At 37.3% G+C, this 20,726-nt stretch overlaps 2 protein-coding genes across 3 annotated transcripts; one reads left to right on the top strand and one right to left on the bottom strand.

The window, feature by feature from the left end:
- The first annotated feature begins 349 nt into the window (after window positions 1-349).
- RAB5A (RAB5A, member RAS oncogene family) lies at window positions 350-12,088 on the top strand. Of its 2 annotated transcripts, none has more exons than XM_009703706.1 (5): window positions 350-603; window positions 4,294-4,445; window positions 5,437-5,559; window positions 7,392-7,485; window positions 10,457-12,088. In XM_009703706.1, the coding sequence occupies exons 1-5, from the start codon at window positions 441-443 to the stop codon at window positions 10,570-10,572; spliced, it is 648 nt and encodes a 215-aa protein (XP_009702008.1). In that variant the 5' UTR covers window positions 350-440; the 3' UTR covers window positions 10,573-12,088. The 2 variants fall into 2 exon arrangements, with proteins under 2 accessions (XP_009702008.1, XP_009702009.1); XM_009703707.1 differs by having other exon boundaries at window positions 441-601; window positions 4,334-4,445.
- A 27-nt stretch (window positions 12,089-12,115) lies between these two features.
- Window positions 12,116-18,653, bottom strand: PP2D1 (protein phosphatase 2C-like domain containing 1). The gene is given in 16 exon segments (XM_009703708.1): window positions 12,116-12,313; window positions 12,315-12,448; window positions 12,578-12,698; window positions 12,700-12,937; window positions 12,939-13,110; window positions 13,113-13,190; window positions 13,193-13,339; window positions 16,742-16,850; window positions 16,852-16,924; window positions 16,926-17,029; window positions 17,031-17,185; window positions 17,188-17,529; window positions 17,532-17,562; window positions 17,565-17,656; window positions 17,659-17,747; window positions 18,544-18,653. Coding segments are annotated over 16 exon segments (2,193 nt in total).
- Between the last annotated feature and the right edge of the window lie 2,073 nt (window positions 18,654-20,726).

Below are 20,726 nucleotides of genomic sequence, written 5' to 3'. Positions count from 1 at the left end.
TCATTTGATATTTTACCAATAATGTGAAGGTTTGAAATTGTTGTGTTATACTTCAGTCTTGATATGTTAAGAAATAAAGAGAGTGAAGACTTGCCAGAAGAAACAGAATTGGATTTTAATGTCCTGATTTGAAGCTTTAATGGGAAGACTAGGTATTGAAGAAGGTAACTGGTTTATTTGTCATAGACTTTGTCTATAGTTGACATCTTAACAATGATGGTAGCTGTATTCTGGACTATTGACTTTGGGAAATACCAGGACAGGTTATATGTAATCCGTGTTGCATTAGTGAATTGGATTTTTCTTACTTGGTTTGTAAATCTAATACCACCTTCTGTCTTTTCATAAACAGGTTGTTACTGGCAGAAGCACTGCTGAGATCTGAATCCTGGAACTTGCTTTCCAGAGCTTGAAGCAAAGGACTTCTTTCTAATTTGGGCATGGCTAATCGAGGAGCAACAAGACCCAATGGGCCAAATGCTGGAAATAAAATTTGCCAGTTCAAACTAGTACTTTTAGGAGAGTCTGCGGTTGGCAAATCGAGTTTGGTGCTTCGTTTCGTAAAAGGACAGTTTCACGAGTTTCAAGAAAGTACCATTGGAGGTGAGAGAATTATCCTGTTAATTTGTTTCATGTTGAGTTTACACTGTCATTGCCCTTAACAACCTTGAATGTAATGGTGCTTGTAGAATGGGTCCTTGACAACAAGGATCAAATCTGAGACCTGTGCCTCTAATTGAGAACTAAAACTTTCTGACCTAAAAGTTGTGGTTGGCACAAGGCTGTATCAAACATCCATGTCAAGTGGAGAAAGCAAATGTGTGCTTGAACTGCGTAGTTTTGAAAACTGGGCTTGGTGTTACATTTTGTTTGTGGGTGGACGTGTGGCTATTTTAATTGTGCTGTATGCTTAATGCATGAAAGAACTGCTTAATAAAAGTTAAGAACTTAATTTCTATGAAAAAAAACAAAACACCAAACAAACAAGTGCTGCATCTTCCAAAAAGGTTGTGTTGTCATTTATGCATCCTCGTTTTGCCTTTGATTTGGGAGAACTTGCTACATTTCTGGATATACCTTTCTTTGTTAGTAATCACGGAACTTAACGTGCTGGTTTTACATTTTGTGACTTTAAACAAAACAGATACTGGCTACTAGAATTAAAAAAAAAATAAAAATCTGTTTAACTGTGAACAGATTTTTACACGCACACCACCACTCCCTCCCCCCAACAGATTTCTTCTGTTATATTGTATGTTGAAGTTGTTTGTGCTTTGAGCTGTATTCCTCCTTGGATAAATTTAAACTTATCCTGAAATTACCTAATGGCATATGGACTTAAAATGTGGATTTTATTGTTTGATCAATATTCTGTAGTAGTCCCTGTTGCTACTTGCATGAATTGGTCTGTTTCATTGTAATATTTATGCGAAGCCCTTTCAGTGGTCTGTATGTGTCTTTACACATGAACAGGTCTTGAAATGTAAAAAAAAAAAAATCTATGAAACTTACAAAAATAAATACAAGCTGAATTTCATAGCATCTTTTTTACCCTGTTTCTCGCTGTTTCATGTATCTATTTTGTGTATCTGTCAGCATAAATGGAGAACTACTGTTTTTTTTCTCCTTTAGCAGTCTTACTAATGGGCACTTCTGGCTTTGTGCGTTTTATGATCGCTTTAGGATGGGTGTTAAAGGTTTCTGTATTATCTCATACAGCTATGTGGTAATGTGGAGAGAATCTCAAAGATCTATAGTGAATTAACTTCCCAATATCAATGTGGTTTTTAGTTTTTAAAAAAAAAGTTAAAATTAAGTGAAATTCATTGGAGATCAGTGAAATTGAACAACCTCCTTTTTGTTTGTTCTTGTTTTACTGTCTGGGTGGAACTAGGGATAACCCGAACCCTGTTACACTGTTTAAAAATCTATGCAAAGGTTAAACAAGAGCTTAAGTTCAACCATATAGAGTTTACTGTAATCTCTGTATTAACTTGTGCCTCTTCCATATAAAATGAAAAGAAGGAAATGCCATATAATACAGCTGAGAGATACTGAATGCAGCAGTGTTGGGATTCAGAAAAAGTTTTCTGTAGAGAAAGCTGTCTAACTCTGTAGCTTGTAGTTGCCTAAGGCATAATTTCTTTTGTATACCCAAGGGCATTTTGACAAAGAGAGGCTTATGTGCATTGTGAATCTGAATAAAAACAGCTGAAAGAGTGCAGTTAAAGGCAGACATGTTGGATGGTGGTGGTGTGTTTTTGCCACTTCAGACTAGTTTAGCAATGCCTGTTAGTTGTTTAAGACAAAAGTATGGCTGTTAAGGATTATAGGCTTTCAGATAATTAACACAGCTGATTGTCAATTTACTGTGGCCTTGCAAGATAGAAGAAAGTTATCTTGTTTGCAGAAATTAACTAACATTTCATGGTGGTTGAAATGTTCCTTTCAACAAAAACAAGAGGATGTCATAGAATAAACCCTTGTTTTAATTCTTTTCTTGAGTACATCCCTTCATTTATGGACTGTAGGTATCTTCTACTGATGAAGAGAATAATGTCTGTAAGAACTTCAGATTCCACTTGAATTTAATATTGAGCTGGTCCTGAGGAGGAAGCCCTTAGTCTGATGCAGGATGTATGTGTTTTTTGCTTTATTTTGGTTCTAGGCTGCTTAGAGAGCTACTGAGAGGAGCCTGTTTTACCAGTGTGTGGATATTTAGCATTTAGAGAGATTTATGATGATTTAACATTGAAACATCAAAGCCTCTACCTTCTCCGACCTGCCTGCTCATCTGTGATGGATGCTAATACCCCTGAAGCAGGAACACCTGACCACTTAATTAGTCAGCTTCTGTATGATACAGTGTGCTTTATAAAGCAAGATTGACTTCCTTTTGGTTTACTGTAATAAGTTGAGTTGAAAGTTGCAGTAGTTTTGGAATGATTCATAGGCTGTGATGTCTTGGCGTATTTGTATATATATTGGAGGATGAGTATACATCTCAGGTATGCAAGGGTTATGGGTCAGTGCCTCTTCAAACATTTGATTTAAATCGACCACAGTCTGTCAGTATGCTTAGTGATGAGAGTCCCCAGTTCAACCAAGTAGGGGGCTTCCCTTAGCATTTCATCGAGCAGAAGGTCTTAACATTTTTTTGTTGGTGGTAGTTGTTTGTGGAAGGAGCAAGCCAGTCGACAGACTTCTAGTGAAATACTGTGATGACTGGAAAAACAACTCCAAGCGTTTATTCTGGATTGCTCAAGCTTTCATCTAAATTCTTGGAATTGTTGCATTTTTGGCTGTGTATGTTCTATAACTGGGGAAACAACGTGACTATAAAGCAGGTAATCAAGACAGCTTGTCAGACCACTGTAATAGTTATGTGCTTATTTTTAAACTTCAAAAGCTAAGGTAGAGCAGATGGCTAAGTTAAAACTCAAAGGGTTAAGACAACCCAGTAGAAGGAAATCTTGCTTTTCAGTGTCTGCCGCAATAAATTCTTGAGATTCTAGCTTAGTTTTGTAATACGGGTTTCTATATTATACCTACTTGTGTAGGTACTCGCCTCTGTATTTCTAATGTATACCTTACTCTGAATGGAAAAAATTTACTAGGAGTAACTGTTTGTAGACTTGGAATAAGTTGCTTTTTTCTGTAAGTAGAAGACCATTATTTATGGTAATGCATTCAGCTGTAGTGGCAATGGATGCAAGTTTCCCTGAAACTGCAAGCTGTCAAAATTATGCTGAAATTAATTCTTGATCACTTGTAAAGTCAAAAATATGGCTGCTTTAAGAACAAGAACTTTTGAGAAGTGATTCTTCCTTCCATACCCACTAGTGAAGATGGAGTTGTCAGGAGCTGAAAATCAAGGTTTTAAGATACTATTCAAGAAATGTAAATGTATAGAAATGTGAATATCTGAACTGCTGGATTATAGCATGATGGGATGCTGTCACTGGTACTCTGTATAGTCTGTTGAAGCAGGATGAAATGTATCTAGAAGGCTTAAGAGAAGGCCTGTGGTTACTCAGATGCACTATTACAAGAAAAAAAGGAATTTTTTCGGATTATTGCTTTCTTACATCCTTAACTTGAGGAAAGACTCATTTAAATAACTGTTCTGTGATCAGTTACGATCTATCAGCTAATGCTTGCTTCAAACCTGCTGTATTTTAATAATAGCTTGAATTGTTTACGGATGTCATATTTGCATCTCTGTGAACATAATTTTATATGAATAGAGATATAAGCAGACTTCTGGTTTCAGCACCTCTGTCTTTTTTGTAGCTGCTTTTCTAACGCAGACTGTATGTCTTGACGATACAACGGTAAAATTTGAAATTTGGGATACAGCTGGGCAAGAGCGGTACCACAGTTTAGCACCCATGTACTACAGAGGAGCACAAGCAGCTATAGTGGTATACGACATTACAAATGAGGTAAGTACTGTATTAGGGAGGCATAAGGGCAATTTGGAAGTTAGTGGTCTTGCATCGATTTTTCCTTAATTTTTCTCACTGACTTGTGTGAATCAATTCATCATTTCATAGAATCATAGAATGGTTTGGGTTGGAAGGGACCTTTAGAAGTCATCTAGTCCAACCCCCCTGCCATGGGCAGGGACATCTTTCACTAGACCGGATTGCTCATTTTATATTGGACTATGTAATGTTAAATTGTGTCTGTAAACTTTTCTTACCAAAGACCATTGCTAGGGTTTTTTATTTTATTAAAAGAGAGGGAGAGAAAGAGAGAAAGGAAATTCTGTTGTGGAAGTGTTTCAAATCCACCTTTAAATCAGTTCACCAGAATTGAGCTGTTACTCTCACCACATCGCTGGTGGCAGTTTATTTCTGAGAGTGAAAGACGTTATCTTAATATTGCAGCTTACAGGTAAGGATTGGAAAGGTAGCACAAGCCATCAAGACCAAAACCTAAGGTTATTTGATTGCTTTTTATTTGAACTTAGATCAGATAAGTTTCGCTTGGTTTTGGTAAAATGAGACCTAAAAATGAAAACCCTCAAAAAAACCCCCAGAAACCCTGCATCATCATAACGAACAGTGCTGAGCAATTAAAAAGTGCTTTGAGACCCTTTCAATATAGCAGTTCATAAACTTGATTCCTCTAGAAGATAAATTAAAATTCCCATTCTCTCTCTTAACCACTTCTCTTTCCTTATTCTGTCTACATTAAGATCTTCCTATCTTTACTTACTTTTTCAGCATTATCCCGACTAAGCACATTTGAGAACTAAGGTGGAAATGTTTGATTTTAAAAGCTTAGTTGGCAAGTTGGAGTGTGCCTTTGGACAAAAGTAGCCACCTTGTGTTGACCTTTTGCTTGAAGTATAGATAACAGAGATTGGGATAATAGATGAGTACAAAAGGATGATAAAACTCAGTTGCATCATTTTGCAATCATTAACAGGAGTCCTTTGCCAGAGCGAAAAATTGGGTCAAAGAACTTCAGCGACAAGCAAGTCCTAACATTGTAATAGCTTTAGCAGGAAACAAAGCTGATCTAGCTAACAAAAGAGCTGTGGATTTCCAGGTATGTACGTAACTTCTGTTTATAGAAATAGCATTTTATTGGAATAGAAAGTAAATAAACTTAGAAGGAGCTTATATGTATAGCCTAGCTAGTTGCTATAGAGGTCATGCTGTTAAATATAAACGTCAACTGAGACTAATGAAATTATACATGCTACTGAAAAATCTCTTCCTGTACAAGTGATATGTAGCAATAGACTTTTTTGAATAATTAAGTTTGACTTTGTGGAATAACTAATTTATTTGCATATCTTTAAGGCTAATTGAATTTCTGTTTTTTGATATGACCTCTTGCTGTGTTCTACCCGAAATTGCCAGTAGCCAGAGTTTCAATGGATGAGATAGCAGTAACTGTCAGTGCAAACCATTCTCTCTGACTTGTCAGCAGGAGAATTTTGATTATTGTATGATACAAAGCTGATTGATGTGCTTAACTTGCTCAGGCTATACTGTTGAAGCAGTGTTCAAGCTTTCATTGTGCTTTCCACAGCATTATTTTTGGTTTAGTGGGTATGTCTGTGTTCTCACTGCTGTATTTTATCTTCTAGAAAGCTTAATGAAGTCATCAAAAATAGCTTCCAAAGCAAGGAAAACTTACTGCGGGTGGTTCTGGTCCATTGATGATTGATTGAATTTGAATTAAGATTGCATTTATTAGTCATTAATTCTCTTACAGTTTTAATCTGTATTTAGTGTCACTGTGCGAGATACTCCTGTTGTGTAGTAATGAATCCTTTTGTAACTATAGGAGTCAGACTATGTAGGTTAGCAGTGTTCTAGGTATTTTTTCTGCCAGAAATCAACAACTCTGTTTTCTAATTCTATACTTCCGTGACAATTGTGACATAAAGCCATGTGACAAAAGACCTTTGTGTGTTGTGAAAAATTATGGTAATTAACAAAAATTTCATACATGTGCGCGGTCAAAAACTTAATCAAATTTAATTACTTAAGTAGAACTACCTTTAGTATTTTTTGTACAATTACAATCTTAATATTTTTCAAATGTTCATTTTTATCTTAATGTGGATTTAGGGGCTCCTTGCAGGCTTGACAACCCTTTTTCATGGCAAAGCACGTTTTAGATTTCTAGGTATTTGTTAATGTGTTATTTCAGATATAACTACATAGATCTTGGCAGGTGTCACTTGAATATAGAATGCTGTAGAATTATTTTTCTTTTCATCATAGGTATTCTGTAGTTGAGCTTTTTGCAGGTTTTTTCTATTGAATGCAAAGGCAGATACGTAACCATAAGAACCTGGGGATTCTCAGCTGAATTGGCTAACAGAAAATGGCAAAAAACAGTGTTTCAGATCAAAGTTTGGACTGAAAAGGGAGATGACCTGGCAAGATATTTAATACTGCTTATTTGTTTTATAATTGTGAATTTCTGTCAGGATAATGAAACTGTTCTGATCTGCCTGCCTCAATGGTTGAAAGATTCAAGATAGTTCACAAACTGCCTTCTTTCCAGGGTAATAATAGGCTTTCTGACATTTGATGGCACTTTCTGGAGCTTATTACTTCTTGCTATGACAGCTAGTGTTCTGGATGAGCGTTATCTTTTTAATAAATATTTTTATTATTTCGTTTTGCCTGACACTTTTCCATCTGGATATTTTTAGGATGAGTAAGGATTTTTAAGGTTGCATTTCTAAATCATAACTTCTTCATAGCTGATGAATAACACGTTGTCACATGAGTGTTTCAGCAAACTAACTTTCTTTCAAAATGGTACAGAAATTGTTCCTCAGTAGCAAGAGAAGTACAATGTGTAATGATTGTGTGATTTACTTTTTTTAAGTAATGCATTCTTATTTTAACTTTCAGGAAGCACAGGCTTATGCAGATGACAACAGCTTATTGTTCATGGAGACGTCTGCCAAAACATCTATGAACGTAAATGAAATATTCATGGCAATTGGTGAGTTTATGAACAAACTGAAAATTCAAGGGAATTGTTTTCATGAGATTCATACCATCACAATCTTCCTAACCCAAGATCTTTGTTTTACCACTAAATTATTTCTAGCACTGAAGTTTTCCTAGGCCCTTTCATATCCTTTTTGATGTTCAGAAGTCAGATAAGCTTACTTGAAGCACAGTTGCACAGGTCTTCTGTCAAGTACCAAAGCACTTGGATTAACTTGGAATAGCTAAACTAGGTTACTTTTTAATCCTGCCAGCAAGTTCCATGTACGTGTTTTGATTCCATGATGAAAAATTGTACTGGTTCAAGTTCAAGCAAAATTAAGCTTTGGTTGTTATATACAAAAAACCACCTTCCCCATGGTATAGGTAACCATGAAAAGCTTTACATAGCTCTTCTTAATTATAAGATATACTTGGCATTTCTTAATCAAATTAGTACAAGAGTATAAGTGAAAGTGTATAAATCTGTGCCTTTTGATGGTGTGTTGTTTGTGGCAGATTCCACACTGCCGTGGATAGGTGCAGAAGCTGGAATAATGTACCTTTTATGTGACAGTGGTAATTGAAGATGGAAACATTTCAAAATTGGGGAATGATAATGGACTTGCTTAAAAAAAGTCAAGTATTCATTTTAGTCTAAACAAAATATTTGCTAAATATACTTTTGTGTTAAAATTTTGTTTGAATTCCAAATGCAGCTATCTGAAATTCAAAAGTTATGCCAAAGATAACAATGTGTGCTTAAATTCAATGTCCAAGTAAAGGACACATCACGTGAAAAGTAAATTTACTAATATATTTTTAGCCCTAACATAATCTTATGGATTTCTGTAAAGATGCTAACATGTAATAGTAAGTATGAATTAGAATTTGTGTATTCTGTTGATAGACACAAAATTGTATTTAATTGTTATTAAAATTTTGAAAATGGAAGAAAAAGAAAGCATGCATTTTTAGGCTGGTCACCAACCTATTTAGTAATAACCTTAATCACAGTACTAGCTCTGCTGCTGGGGAATAGTAATGTATACTGTCAAATAACCTTATTGAATCTGTTTCATATTTTGCACTACAGTGACCTCTCTATCCCACTTCTTTTTGTGAAAAACAGTATGGGTATCAAATTAAATGTTTCTGAAGAGCTCTTACCTTCTGCTTTCCAAGTCAGTAAAGCAGAAGGTAATTTGTGGTGTGGTTCAAACTTCCAGCAGATGCACATTAAATTATTGCTATAGCAACACTTTATAACAAGTACTTGCTTTGTATTAACTATAAATACTTGGGGGGGGGGGAACACATTACTGTATGAGTAGAAGGTATATTTTTCTCATAAATGCTTGGGATAGGCCTGCATTCAATGATACAGAAATGCTCAATTACACTGCTCTGGTGAAATTTTAAAATTAATTTGTTTAAAGGTACAGTTTGCATCTAGTTTTAAAAAAAAATGCCCAAAATATGGTAAAATTTTTTTGTAATTTGTTATATCAAGAATAATTCTTACCTCTCCGTATTTTAATGAAATATACAAAGTAAATTTGAGAAAACAATGCACATTCAGTACCTGGGTATTTTGTCTGCAAGTTGGTAGTCCATGTGAGTATTCTTTCACATCGATGGGTGACATTCAGCTTTGTCAGTTCATCAGAACAAGATCTGTGCAATGGACCCTGAAAGAAAATCTTGACCAGGATTTAAGTATTGCATGGAACTTTGAATGCCCTTTTGCACAACATGGATGCAGTTCTCAGGACCATGTGTAATTAACGATCTTGAGAAATGGGAGAAAATGAAAAGTGAGAACACGGACAAAATTGAGGGATCCAAGCTACAGCTGCTTGTAAATCTACTGTTTTAGAGCTCTTTCAGAACTTCCAGTTTAAAAAATGTGTGTTAATTTACAGTTCTAGAATGTGTCTAGAATCCAAACCGACAATGCTCTGAAAGCGTTTTTCTGCTGATGCCTTGTTCTTTTGTACTGTCAGCAGCTTAGTACCATGTGAACACTTGGGTTCTGTCACAGGATCGTAGAACAGCCCAGGTTGGAAGGGACCTCAAAAGATCTTCTGGTCCAACCTTTTGTGGGAAAAGGTGCCTAGATGAGATTACCTTGCACCCTGAGATTATCTGGCACCACGGCATGTGTTGTTGATGTGTACTCTGCTGGTTTTCTGGCTGTTCTACTTCCATTTCAGCCCTTTTAGGAAAAGTTCTTCTTTAAGAAGCTGACCAAAGTAAGTACTTTGGAGTTGAAGCATGCAGCCAAACTGTAGAACAGGGATGGTTGTTGGGTCCTGGTAACATGGGCAAGACAGCCCCACAGAAGTCCCTTTATGTAGAACTTAGCCTTCTCTCCATCAGAGAATTACCAGGAGGAGCTGCTGCTCAGAAGGGTAACATTTGTCACCCTTATTTTTCATGTCAGGACCAAGGAGGTACCCTGGAGCTACAAGGACAACAAAGAAATTATCACAAACAATTGACTTATAAGAGCTATAGAGAAGAGATTTGATCTAGTTCTAAGGGCCATTTTATGTGTTGTATGCAAATACTTACTCTGACTAGATAGCTGAGCAGTAGTTTGACCCATTTATGTCTGCGTTTTGTGCCTTTTCAGTCTTTCTGTAGCTTCTAGCACTTAGATCCTGATCTTAAAGCCTGTTCTGTGTAGGTGGATTCCCACAAGAGCTGTCATTTACTGGCATAGCATACCTGTGCAGATACATTTTACTGCTCAAGTTACTAATGCAATTCACTCTTGGAAATCATAGATAAGGTAGTTAATCATTAAGAAGTTAAGTGTCTTAACGTCTTTTATTACCAACACACTGAATCAAATCAGGTTTTCTAGTGATTATACTGATATGCTTATAGAGTAATAAAGTGTTGACTGACTGTGTACTCAGGTGATTTAATCTTAGTACTATCTCAGTTTTAACTCTTATTTCTTGTTGATTTTATAGCAAAAAAATTGCCCAAGAATGAACCACAGAATGCAGGAGCCAGCTCTGCCAGAGGAAGAGGAGTAGACCTTACTGAACCCACACAACCACCCAAGAGTCAATGTTGTAGTAACTAAAACATCAATTGCTTTAAACTGTTCTGAATATTCTTCTGCTTCCTAACTGTTAATAACCATGGAATTGGAGTGCTTAACCTGGCCCAGTACAGCTTCCAAACAGCGAAGAGACTTATGATAATAGTCAAGTTCATGATACAGAGTTTTCTTTTGACCTAAAATTTTAACATGCATGTATCCACCACTGGCTGTAATATTTCAGCAGTAAAGGAGAGATGGAAGCAGAATAAACTTCCTTCAGTTGAAAGGTTTTAAAAGTCACTTACCATTAGGGGTGTAGAAGAACTACTTTCCGTGGACCTAATTGGCCAGTTTCTGTAGCCTCAATACTGATTACTGTTACAATAAATAGAATGGGGACTTTTCGTAATTCTCAATTGTGCTTTAAAACCTTTTTAGAAACAGGGTCTAAAAATTACTTAAACTTATTCACAGTATCGATGCAACCAGTTGTTTCTGCAGGTATCTACTGTTTAGTTACACATTCCATGGTTTAATAACTTAATTACAAATAATACTTGCATTAACAATTTTAAGAACCCTATGCTTGCAGGAAAGTGGAGTTTTAGTTGGTACACTGTATGTAAATTATATCAACCCAGTTAGTAATCTAAAGGAATTAGTGATAAATCAAGTTTAACTTAATTTCTAATCTTTTCAGAGGGTACAGACCAGTAAATTCAACTTTACGACTTAGGATTTTTTTTTCTCTACAAACTGTAAGAGCTCTTCAAGTAAAACCACAACAAACTCGGTGTCTGTGACTTCTTTCTTGGTTTTGATCATTGCTGGCCATTGCAGTTTGTGTTTTTCCCCAATGGAAAAAAAAAAAGTAGTGCACTAACAATTATGTACATCCAACTTGATTTTAAATTTGGATATTAATGTACTGTAAATAGGTACTCTGCATTGTAGTCTACGTTTGTTTAATACTTTCTGTAATATTTAAGAGTTGCTTAAAGGTATACGGAATGTACAGTTACTTAAAGCTAACTTTTTTCCTCTCTAATCAAAGGAAGGGGGTTCTAAGTTCTTCCTTTATGGCTAGAACAGTAATAAATGATGCTCCTGTATCTGTAACATAAGTACTGCTGTCTGTCAGTAATGAACTTTGCAACTTTGTTTTCCAAAGTACATTTTATTTTGATCTGTCCAGTATATTGCACTAATTCTTTTAGTTATTTTCATTATATGAAATCTATGAAGTGTGTCGGAAGAGATGAATTAGTCTATTTAAATGTTGAACTGATAGCAGAAACTTACTTGTGCAGATTTTAAATTTGCAGTAATCTGGGTTTAGCAAGGAAAATGACAGTTCACCAGTGTTTAGTTTTATATCAAGGTGCTCAGGTTTGAATAAAGTGGTTTAAAAAAAAAAAAAAAAAGATTTTTCATTACTGTTTCTTATTGAGAGTTTCAGAAGGTTTTAATGGATTTGCGCAGTTCCACACAAGATGTCTGATTTACTGTATGGGTCAGCATTTAAGACGATTACAGGTAAATTCATGACACAGCTTGTACTATGTATACTTTGGCACTCCAGTTATCCTATGATAAATTTTTTAGTTTTGAGGTAATTGGGTATCTTATCACATCCATTTAGAAATACAATCAAAATAGTAATATTATCTTTTGAACCTGCAGCTAATGCAGTCTTTACCAGTTGTTCACTGCTGTAGCTTGCTGCATCGTGGTAGAGTGTCTCAGGGGTGACTCTGCCTCTTCCTGTGGTTTGTGATTTTGCAACGGGACAGGTATGTTTTTGTGTCTTCCTCAAACTGTGGTCGCGGTTTAGAAGCTACATGTGATACAGTCTTTAGTAGTTCTTGACCAGTGTCAAGTATCTTGGAGTCCATTTTTTCTGCCAGTTGTGGACCTGAGTCATAATTAGGTAGGCACACTTTTATATCTTTTGAGGGCTGTTTGACTTAGACCCTATTGCCATTACATTGTCTCACAGCTGTTTATGGGTGCAACTTGGACCTGTTGCAGAAAGTGTCAGTGCCTGTTTCTCCTTGCTCTACAGTCTGTGACTGTGGCTGAAAATTGTTACATAGATAAACTTTTCTGTCCTCAAACTGTTTCAGTTCTTCAGAGCCACCTTGTGTATTAGAATTGGGACTCTTAGATCAATCCATTCTGTGAATTTAGTTCATTGTTACTGAAAAGAGACAATTCTCAATCAGCTTGATTTTTGTGGTCATCAGTTTCCTTAGGAAGTCCGTCTTCACTTTGCAAATAGTTCCTGCTAGAACATTTTGGCTTATTTTGTTTCAGATTCCCTTTTGAGTCAGTGAGAAAAACGTCTTTATTGGAATACAGTATTTCTATTCTGTCTTGCAGATCATTAATAGCCTTTGAGTCATTTGTCTTCAGCGAGGGGCATCAAATGCTGACACGTACACGGAGAACTCCCATTTTGTTGAACACATTCATACATTCTCAAATAATGAGTGAATGTTAGAGTTAATGCAAGTACTTCATTGTAATCCAAAACCTCCCAAAGTCTGTTAGAAGCTAAAATAAGAAAATGACATCGATAGGGACAGATATAGTATGAGGTACAGGTATAACAGATCTTTTCAGTACTGGATCTGTGTGGTGTCCCAGACCCCTGTAGTTCTTGGGTACCCCTCTGCTAATCTGTCTGGTTCAGTAGTGCTGATGTTTCCACCGTTCTGAGGTATGCATCTTCTCTCACTTACATTGGAAGTGCTGTGCTCTTTTGAGGGGCAGTTATTTTTATATAAGACTGCATGTGCATTATCTAAAATCAAAATAAGATAATATTTTGAATTACAGCATACTGATTTTTTTGTTAAGATACTGCTATTTCCTTAATTCTTAGCCTTTTCCTAAGGACTGGGGAAAAAAACTGAGGTCATAGTTCAATTATCTACTGCCACAGGCAACAATATGTCAGTGAATGTGGTTCTATTTTACAGCAAAGTTCTCAGTATTTTTTTTCCATCTTCCATTATTCAGAAGACTATTCCAGAACCTTATTCTTCTGACTGCATCTAAGCTCTTATGAGGAGTCTCCAGTAACGTTTCGTTCAGCTTAAAGTGCAGTCTGATAGAAATGTTGCACTTTAACTGTTTTTTAAGCAAGAATGCGTATTTTTCTCAAATCGTTTTTTTTTTCCCCCTAGGAGAATGTGTGCTTTCAAAATTTTGCGGCTGAATGAACTCATCAAGAAGTTTCAGGTTTAGGCTATTTTTAGCAGTATAAAATTCCTAGTCCCTGAAAATAATTTGGACATGGTGTAGAATTTACAGTTTACTAACATAATGCCTTAAATCTATTCCTCAGTTAAGGGACCAAGAGTTCTCACAGTCATCATGGGAAGTTAAGGACTAACTTCTTTCCTTTAGTAGGAATAGGTACTTTACCTTTCCCTCAACACTTTTGAAATCTGCAGGGTGAGAATGAAAGGTGTTAGAAATTGCAACACTGCCGGTGACTGGTCTTGTCAGACTTGAAAGCAGCTCTGAAACAAAGTGATGTATTGTTTGACATCCTCTATGGCTATGCTGGGAGAAGACCGTTTTTTGTGTTAAGAGGAGGTTACTGGTCTGCTCCCATGTGTCAGCATAAGGGCAAAAGTGATGTTTTACAGAAGGAACTTGGGTGGAATGGTAGCTTTCCAGACACCAAGCTGGCTGCAGTGTGTTCATTGATACTGTATTTTTAATATCATCTGGCTAGACTAGGGCACAGATCTCTGGCAAGTGTTTATAAGCAAGCACCTTTTATACAGTAGTTTTATTTCTTGGGCAGTATTGGCATTGTCTAATGTAGGGACAGCTAAGCGTAGTCTGTGTGAAGGCAGATTTCTCTAGAAGGTGATTCAGAATATCAAACTGAAGGACACACCCTTTTTGATTGATTATGGAATGTAGATGCCTTAAGTTATGCTGTGTGAATGTCTCCTTGTGCTTGCTCCCACCTCTTTCTTCTGATTTCCATGGAGAGCTAGATTGTCTAAAATTTCCTTTAAACCCTCGGAGTAAGACCACCAGCTGTAAGCCTAACAAAGGGCATAATATCACCCATGTGGAGCAATTTGACTGCAAGAAAGAGGAAAATCTAGTCACTTTTGGATGCAGGTCTTGTGTGCAAATCAGAGACAGGGCAAAACAATCAACAAAAAGTAGCTGACCTATCATTGTGGGACTAAATGAAGAAGACAAAGCTGGCCAATGCCACCATCTCCTGCTCCACATATCTGACCATCGTCTTGGATGTTGCTTACCTGGTGCTGAAGGAACATGTCTATACTTCTGTAAGAACATGTTCCTGGGAAGAAAATGAAGCTTGATTGTTGTCCAACTCTTTGTGATACATTTGGTGGAAAATTGTGTATTAGATTAAATAAATGTTTATTTAGCAGTGGTTCAAAGATGTGGACTTTAATCATAAAAGCCTTAAAGTATCTCTGATCGACTTCAAGCCTTAAGTCATTAGCAGAGCTTGAGTTTACAGTATCTTTAATTGCAACCAGTGTAAAACCTCGTCTGGGAGGGAAGGATGGAGGGAAGGATGGAGGCAGGTAACTAGAACCCAGAACACTTAGGTTGGGTGAATTCTCCACCAGATTTTCTTACCTTCATCTTAACTCTGAAGCTCATTGTAATAAAAATGGGTTTCTTCCCCAATAAGGTGAAAAAAACAAATGCATCTGAAAACATTACAACCTTTATGTGAGTTCATACTGTATTTTACTAAAGGTATGAATGCATCTCCTGAAAGAATATCAGCTTGTGCTAAACTACCAATTTTGATACCTGTAAAATTCAGGTAGCTGGTTTGAGGTGGAGAAAGTATGGCTATGGCAACAAGTGTTGGGAGGATGGGAGGAGGCACAGACCACTGTTACTTAGGTCAGTGTCCATGCATGTTCAAGTTGGTTTATAGTAATCCTCAGACTGGCAGAGGATTGCATGTTATTGTTAAGCAAACTTTTTAAATACGGAATCAGTTTTTTCCGAATGTGGACTATGATAAATTTTTTTTGCCTCCTGGAAAAAAAATGAAGCTTCTCAAATAGTTTTTCCCTTTCCCTATTGATCTTTGACCCTCTTGATTAATTTCAGTTGAATTTCATGTGAAGAAATATGAAGATGGCTTACAAGGTTTCTGAATACGCTCATCTGAGGAGGAAGGAGTGCCCCTGCTGATGGGAAGTTGCAGTGTTAGAACACTCCTTACTGATGCTAGCGAGAGTAAGGAGTGTAGTGCTGGGCACGTGCTTCAAGCAGAGACTGGAAGACACTACAGAATCTAACTGTAGACACAAATCCACTTGAAACTGTTCACCCAGCAGCTTTTTTTCCGCATAATTCTGCTTGTGTACTCCTTTGTCGGAAAGCAAGCATCTCGCTTGTAATCTTACAGCTGTCTTACGTACACAAGAGAACTTAACTGGTAACAAAAATCACCAAGTGGGAAGGTACAATGGCTAGAGTTGCTAAGAACTGCAAGAGCTTTGTCTAGTGTTCCCTGCTGCAGGGCTGGGTGGAGAAGCGTTAGGAATGTATCGGTGTTTCTCATTGTAATTAATAACTGATTTTCTACACTGCAGAAAGGCAAAGCAGGGTTCTACTTCATAAGGAAACAAGTCTGAATAGATCCTCCCTAACAACAGTAAATAACAACCAGTTCCTATTTCAGAAATAAATAATTCAGGAGATCCCCACAGATCATGTTTTCAGTTTGCTGGTAGCAAAATGTGATGGCACTTAGTTTTTCATTGAAACAAGTTAATAAAAATAATATTTTAAGCATGTTTCATTGACACAAAGGATTTATCAGATCTAAAATCAGAGGATTTGTGATTGCCTGCCCTAAAATGATGACACCTTAAACCACTTGATCAAAAAAAAAAAGTCTTTACTATTTTTGCAGAGGTCACTTGTATATTATGGAATGCTTCCTTAACTCATATCATACTGAGGCTGCTTATCTAATAAGCTTAATATTGTTTGTCTGATATCAGTATCAGTTGCAAGGGAATTTATCATGTCTCCTTCATGTTGTCAAGTTAAAGCAATTGCTGCTTTTTATCTCCAGATACCTACTGCCAGCAAATCTCTAGATTAGCTTTTTTTTCGCCCTCTCTTTTTATTGAGTGGAGAAAAAAAAAATCCTGGTGTGGAATGTATGTACTTACATTAGCAATGTGCAGTAACCCAGCAACACCTTTGGCTGTCCTGGCTAACAGACTACGCGTGTCGTTTTCAGAACGTTTTCTTTCTTCTTCAGTGCCGTCTGTCTCAGCTGGGGATTCTTTCCACCAAACAGGTAACTGCTGAACAGCCCCTCCACAGAACTTTGGAAACCTCATTCCCAGTCGTAAAAGTATCCCACTCTCCGAAAGGACTTTGCATATGTTTTGTGAATCCATTCGTAAGTATTGGTCTTGTTGGTCTCATCATTGCCTGGTTTATCAGAAAAAAATCTTCTCTTTCTCTCTGTAATCTGCCATGGTTACTGTGGTGAAAGCATCTAGAATTTGCTGTTCATCTGTACTCTTTTTGTAAGAGGAATCCATTTGAGCAAGCTGGCCAAGAAATAAAAATGGAAGCTCTGCTGCAACTGTTTCTGCAGCATCACACCGTGAGAGCTGTCAGCTAACACCAGAAAACATGTACCTGACCTATTTCCATAGTTGTTGAGCTCAATAAATCTGTCTTCCATTTCTCCCTGCCATGTGGAATTCTTATCCTGGCAAATTAATAATGCTTTTATTAAAGAATTATTTACTTTCTTAAAAGTACTAGGATTGTTGTTATTAGTAAGATTGCCATATGATGTAGGCGTGTGATTATCCATAAGGAATTCAAATGAATAATTGATCTTCTACCTACACGTCTGAGAATATCCAGGAATCTTGGTCAATTTTGGACTTAGTTTCTGTCTCTAAGCCAAAAGTTTTTTGTTGTCTGTCTTTGTGGACTATCAAAGCCCAGCAAAGTTGGGGCTTTGTGGGGTTTTTCTTATGATAAAGAAGGTGATAGAAATATATTGTTTGTTGACATGCAGAGCAAAAAATTGAAATGCTCTTGGAATCATCATTCTGGATGCAATTGTGACCTTCTCCAGGTGATCTTCCTCATCTCTGGAAAGTTCAAAATCAGGTGCGTTTGCTTTGTCCTGAGATTTTTTTTTTTCCCTCCCATGTCATTCTCTAAAGAAGTTGAATATGTTTAAGCCTTTTCATATTTCAATATTTTAATATTAGGTGACACTACATTTACCTAAGCCTTGTTCTCACTTTCTTATAAACTCTGAATTACATCATTGTGTACTAATGCATACGTGGTCAAGAAACTGGGGAACCCATGTGAGATTGTATAAAAATTGTAACTAGTAACTATGTTAAAAATCAGTAATACAGCAAATTAAAGAAGTGAAAAGTTTGGAAATACAGAGTTCATGACACAATTTAGATCATTCTTGTACCTACCGAGGTTTCAGTCGGTTCTTTCCTCCCTATGATTCAATGCATAGCCCTGTGCCTTCACAGTTAGAACTGTAAATATGACATAGTCCCTCATCAGCTTTTCTGTATCTATTCATCACTCTCCAGACATGGTAGTTGAGTGTAATTCCCACTTGGGGAAAAAAAAAAGGCATATTCAAGATTAAGATTAAAATAATCTACCAATCTTCCATGGGAAATATGAAATGGGGCCAGAAGCATTGGTGTATCTCTTTGATCAAATCTCCCTCTCGTTCCCAGCAGTTTTAATTGTGAGGACTTTAGGAGTCAACTGGGGAAAAATTATTTTATACCATTGTATTTAGGCACACAGAAGATAAATTATGTTTATGTGGACAACTTTCTATTGTTTTTCTTGCTTACAAGGACTAGATTTTGCAATGTTCATGTTCCTTTAACATTTGATGGATTTTTGAGTGTGTCTGTTCCTAAACCAAGAAAGCATAATGAAGAACAAAAGTCTTACCGAATGGGCCAAGCAGTTTGAGCTTTTAGGTCTGCAGGAAACACGCCTGCCCGTTGAGCTGCGAGACCTGGGAGCAGCAGCACCGCGTACCCTTGGCGTTCTCCAGCCATCGGGATGGAGGGAGAGACGCCCTTCGCAACAGAGCTCGCGGAAGAACGACGAGGCTGAAAATGTGGAATCAAGGCCAGATACCGCAAGGACGTCGTAGGGTCTGGTCAGCACAAGCCTCTCTGCCCTTTCTCCAACCGAAGCTGGTATCTTCCTCCTGTCCCCATGCACCTCCTTTCTCCCACTTCAGCTCCTTGCTCCTGTCTCCCCTTCCTCGCCAGCTCAGTCTCTCCTCAGTCTCCTTCCTGAACGCTGTCTTAACTATTCTTAGGTCTGGCTCCCAGTCCTACAAACCCAAGAGTCAGAGCTGTAAAGTCCTCATGAGGCACTCCCTGATTCAGCCCAAATTCAGCACCTATACACTGCCACATCTCCACTCGGCACCGGCAAACTGGTGCTTCTTTTTAAATGTTGTAACTTGCTCTGATTGGGGTACATTTACAAGAATGACAAAAGAGACACCACTGATGCCATCTCAGCCAAATTTCCAAGCCCTGGTTTAAAACCTGACGATCTTGGAGAGTCTCTGTAAAGTAGTTATTAGAGGTTTTGTTTAATACATGCAAAACAACATACTTTTCAAATAATTCTCAGAAAGAGCTAAACCATATTACCTAGATTTTTTTCAAATTCTGCTTCAGGCTTGGAAAATTTCAGTATGAATAATTGATATCTGCAGGGTTTTAAGTTACTGAAAACAGGAGGCAACCCTATTTGTAGGCAGTGCTGATAATTCTACCTGTAATTTAAAATGAGTAAGAAACTTTGTAAATATCAATGTTGGTTAGGCAGCAGATGAAATTAATTGTTTGAATGGCTGCCGTGTCCTGTACTGTGATGTACAGCTAAACCTTACAGCTGCTTGCGTAACATCCTTTCCCCCTAGATCAGCACGTGACATCACATACAGACACCGTAATAACACAAAATCCCAACACCGCGTGAGAAGCTCGCCAGCCTATACATCATCTCTCTACTAAGTATGACAGCATAGTGTTTACATTTAAGTTCATTATGTTTATGTTAGTGTTTAGTATTTGTGTGTGTGGATGAGAAATGTCAGACAAAAATGCATATATCCTAGGGTTTTTATTGTATTCTTTCTTCTGAGATTCCTGACATTCAGTTAATCTTTGTTAACTGCTGTTAATCCACCCCCAGGACAAGCAGCAGTGGTTTCGCAGCGGTGATATCCCACAGCCACGGTACAAGAGCAGTCTTCGGTAATTTCATCCTGCTTCAACCTCATCCATTTTCTGGGGCTGCCTCTTTAAACTTAATATAGATAGCCACACCTTAAAGTATTTTGCAATTGTTGTCTCTTCCAGGATATCAGCTGGGAAGTACATTTTCTTCTCTCTCACTGCTTCTGTTCATTACCTGCTGATTAGAAGCATTTCCATGATTTGTGTTACAACGTATGCACTTTTTTTCCTGTGCTGACAGTTGTTTGACAGAATTCTGTTGAAGACAAAGCCCTAACCTCCTCCAGCCCCAATTAACCTTAATACGTCTTAAAGAAGCAAATGCCTCTGATCAGCTGAGGTAGATCGACTGAAATTTTAAAAAGAAAATCTCTCCTGTAGAGGGTGATACCTACTCTGGTATTAGCAGAGCCACTTAAAAGCCCCTTTTGTCAGTGTCGTATACCTTGCCCTTGCAGAGGTGAGCTTGCAGGTGGCTACAGCTCTCAATCTGCAGCAGGACCGGTTTATGGGAAGGTCCATCGCTCCTCAATCAGCCTCCTCTAGAAATGCTGCACCGCTGAAGCGGGGCAAGATAGGGAGGTACATGATTAAAACGGCAGCAAAAGATATGCTTGTGCAGATCCCTTTTCCTTTAGTCTGCATAGATTGGATTTGAGACTGGGAGGTGGCACAAGCCTTTTCTCTCATCATGATGATGTATTCAGGCATGAGAAAAGTTAGGACTGATATATACAGAAAATCTGGTAAGGTGTTTTTTGCCAGCCTTTTAAATATGAACCCATTTTACATTTAGTGCGTATAAAAACCCCTTGGATTGGAGATGGGAAATTGAAAACTTTCAATAAAATGTTAGTTTGACCTCAATAA

Source organism: Cariama cristata, unplaced genomic scaffold, assembly GCF_000690535.1.
Source record: "Cariama cristata isolate BGI_N322 unplaced genomic scaffold, ASM69053v1 scaffold41597, whole genome shotgun sequence".
Taxonomy (NCBI): Eukaryota; Metazoa; Chordata; class Aves; order Cariamiformes; family Cariamidae; genus Cariama; species Cariama cristata.
Note: the sequence above shows the minus strand (reverse complement) of the source record. Positions and strands in the feature narration are given on the sequence as shown.

Excerpts from the sequence above, each read along its gene's own strand:
- RAB5A (XM_009703706.1), top strand. The coding sequence starts at position 441 with ATGGCTAATCGAGGAGCAACAAGACCCAATGGGCCAAATGCTGGAAAT. Across the intron at positions 604-4,293 it reads TCAAGAAAGTACCATTGGAG|CTGCTTTTCTAACGCAGACT; the intron begins GTGAGAGAATTA and ends TCTTTTTTGTAG. Across the intron at positions 7,486-10,456 it reads TGAAATATTCATGGCAATTG|CAAAAAAATTGCCCAAGAAT; the intron begins GTGAGTTTATGA and ends TTGATTTTATAG.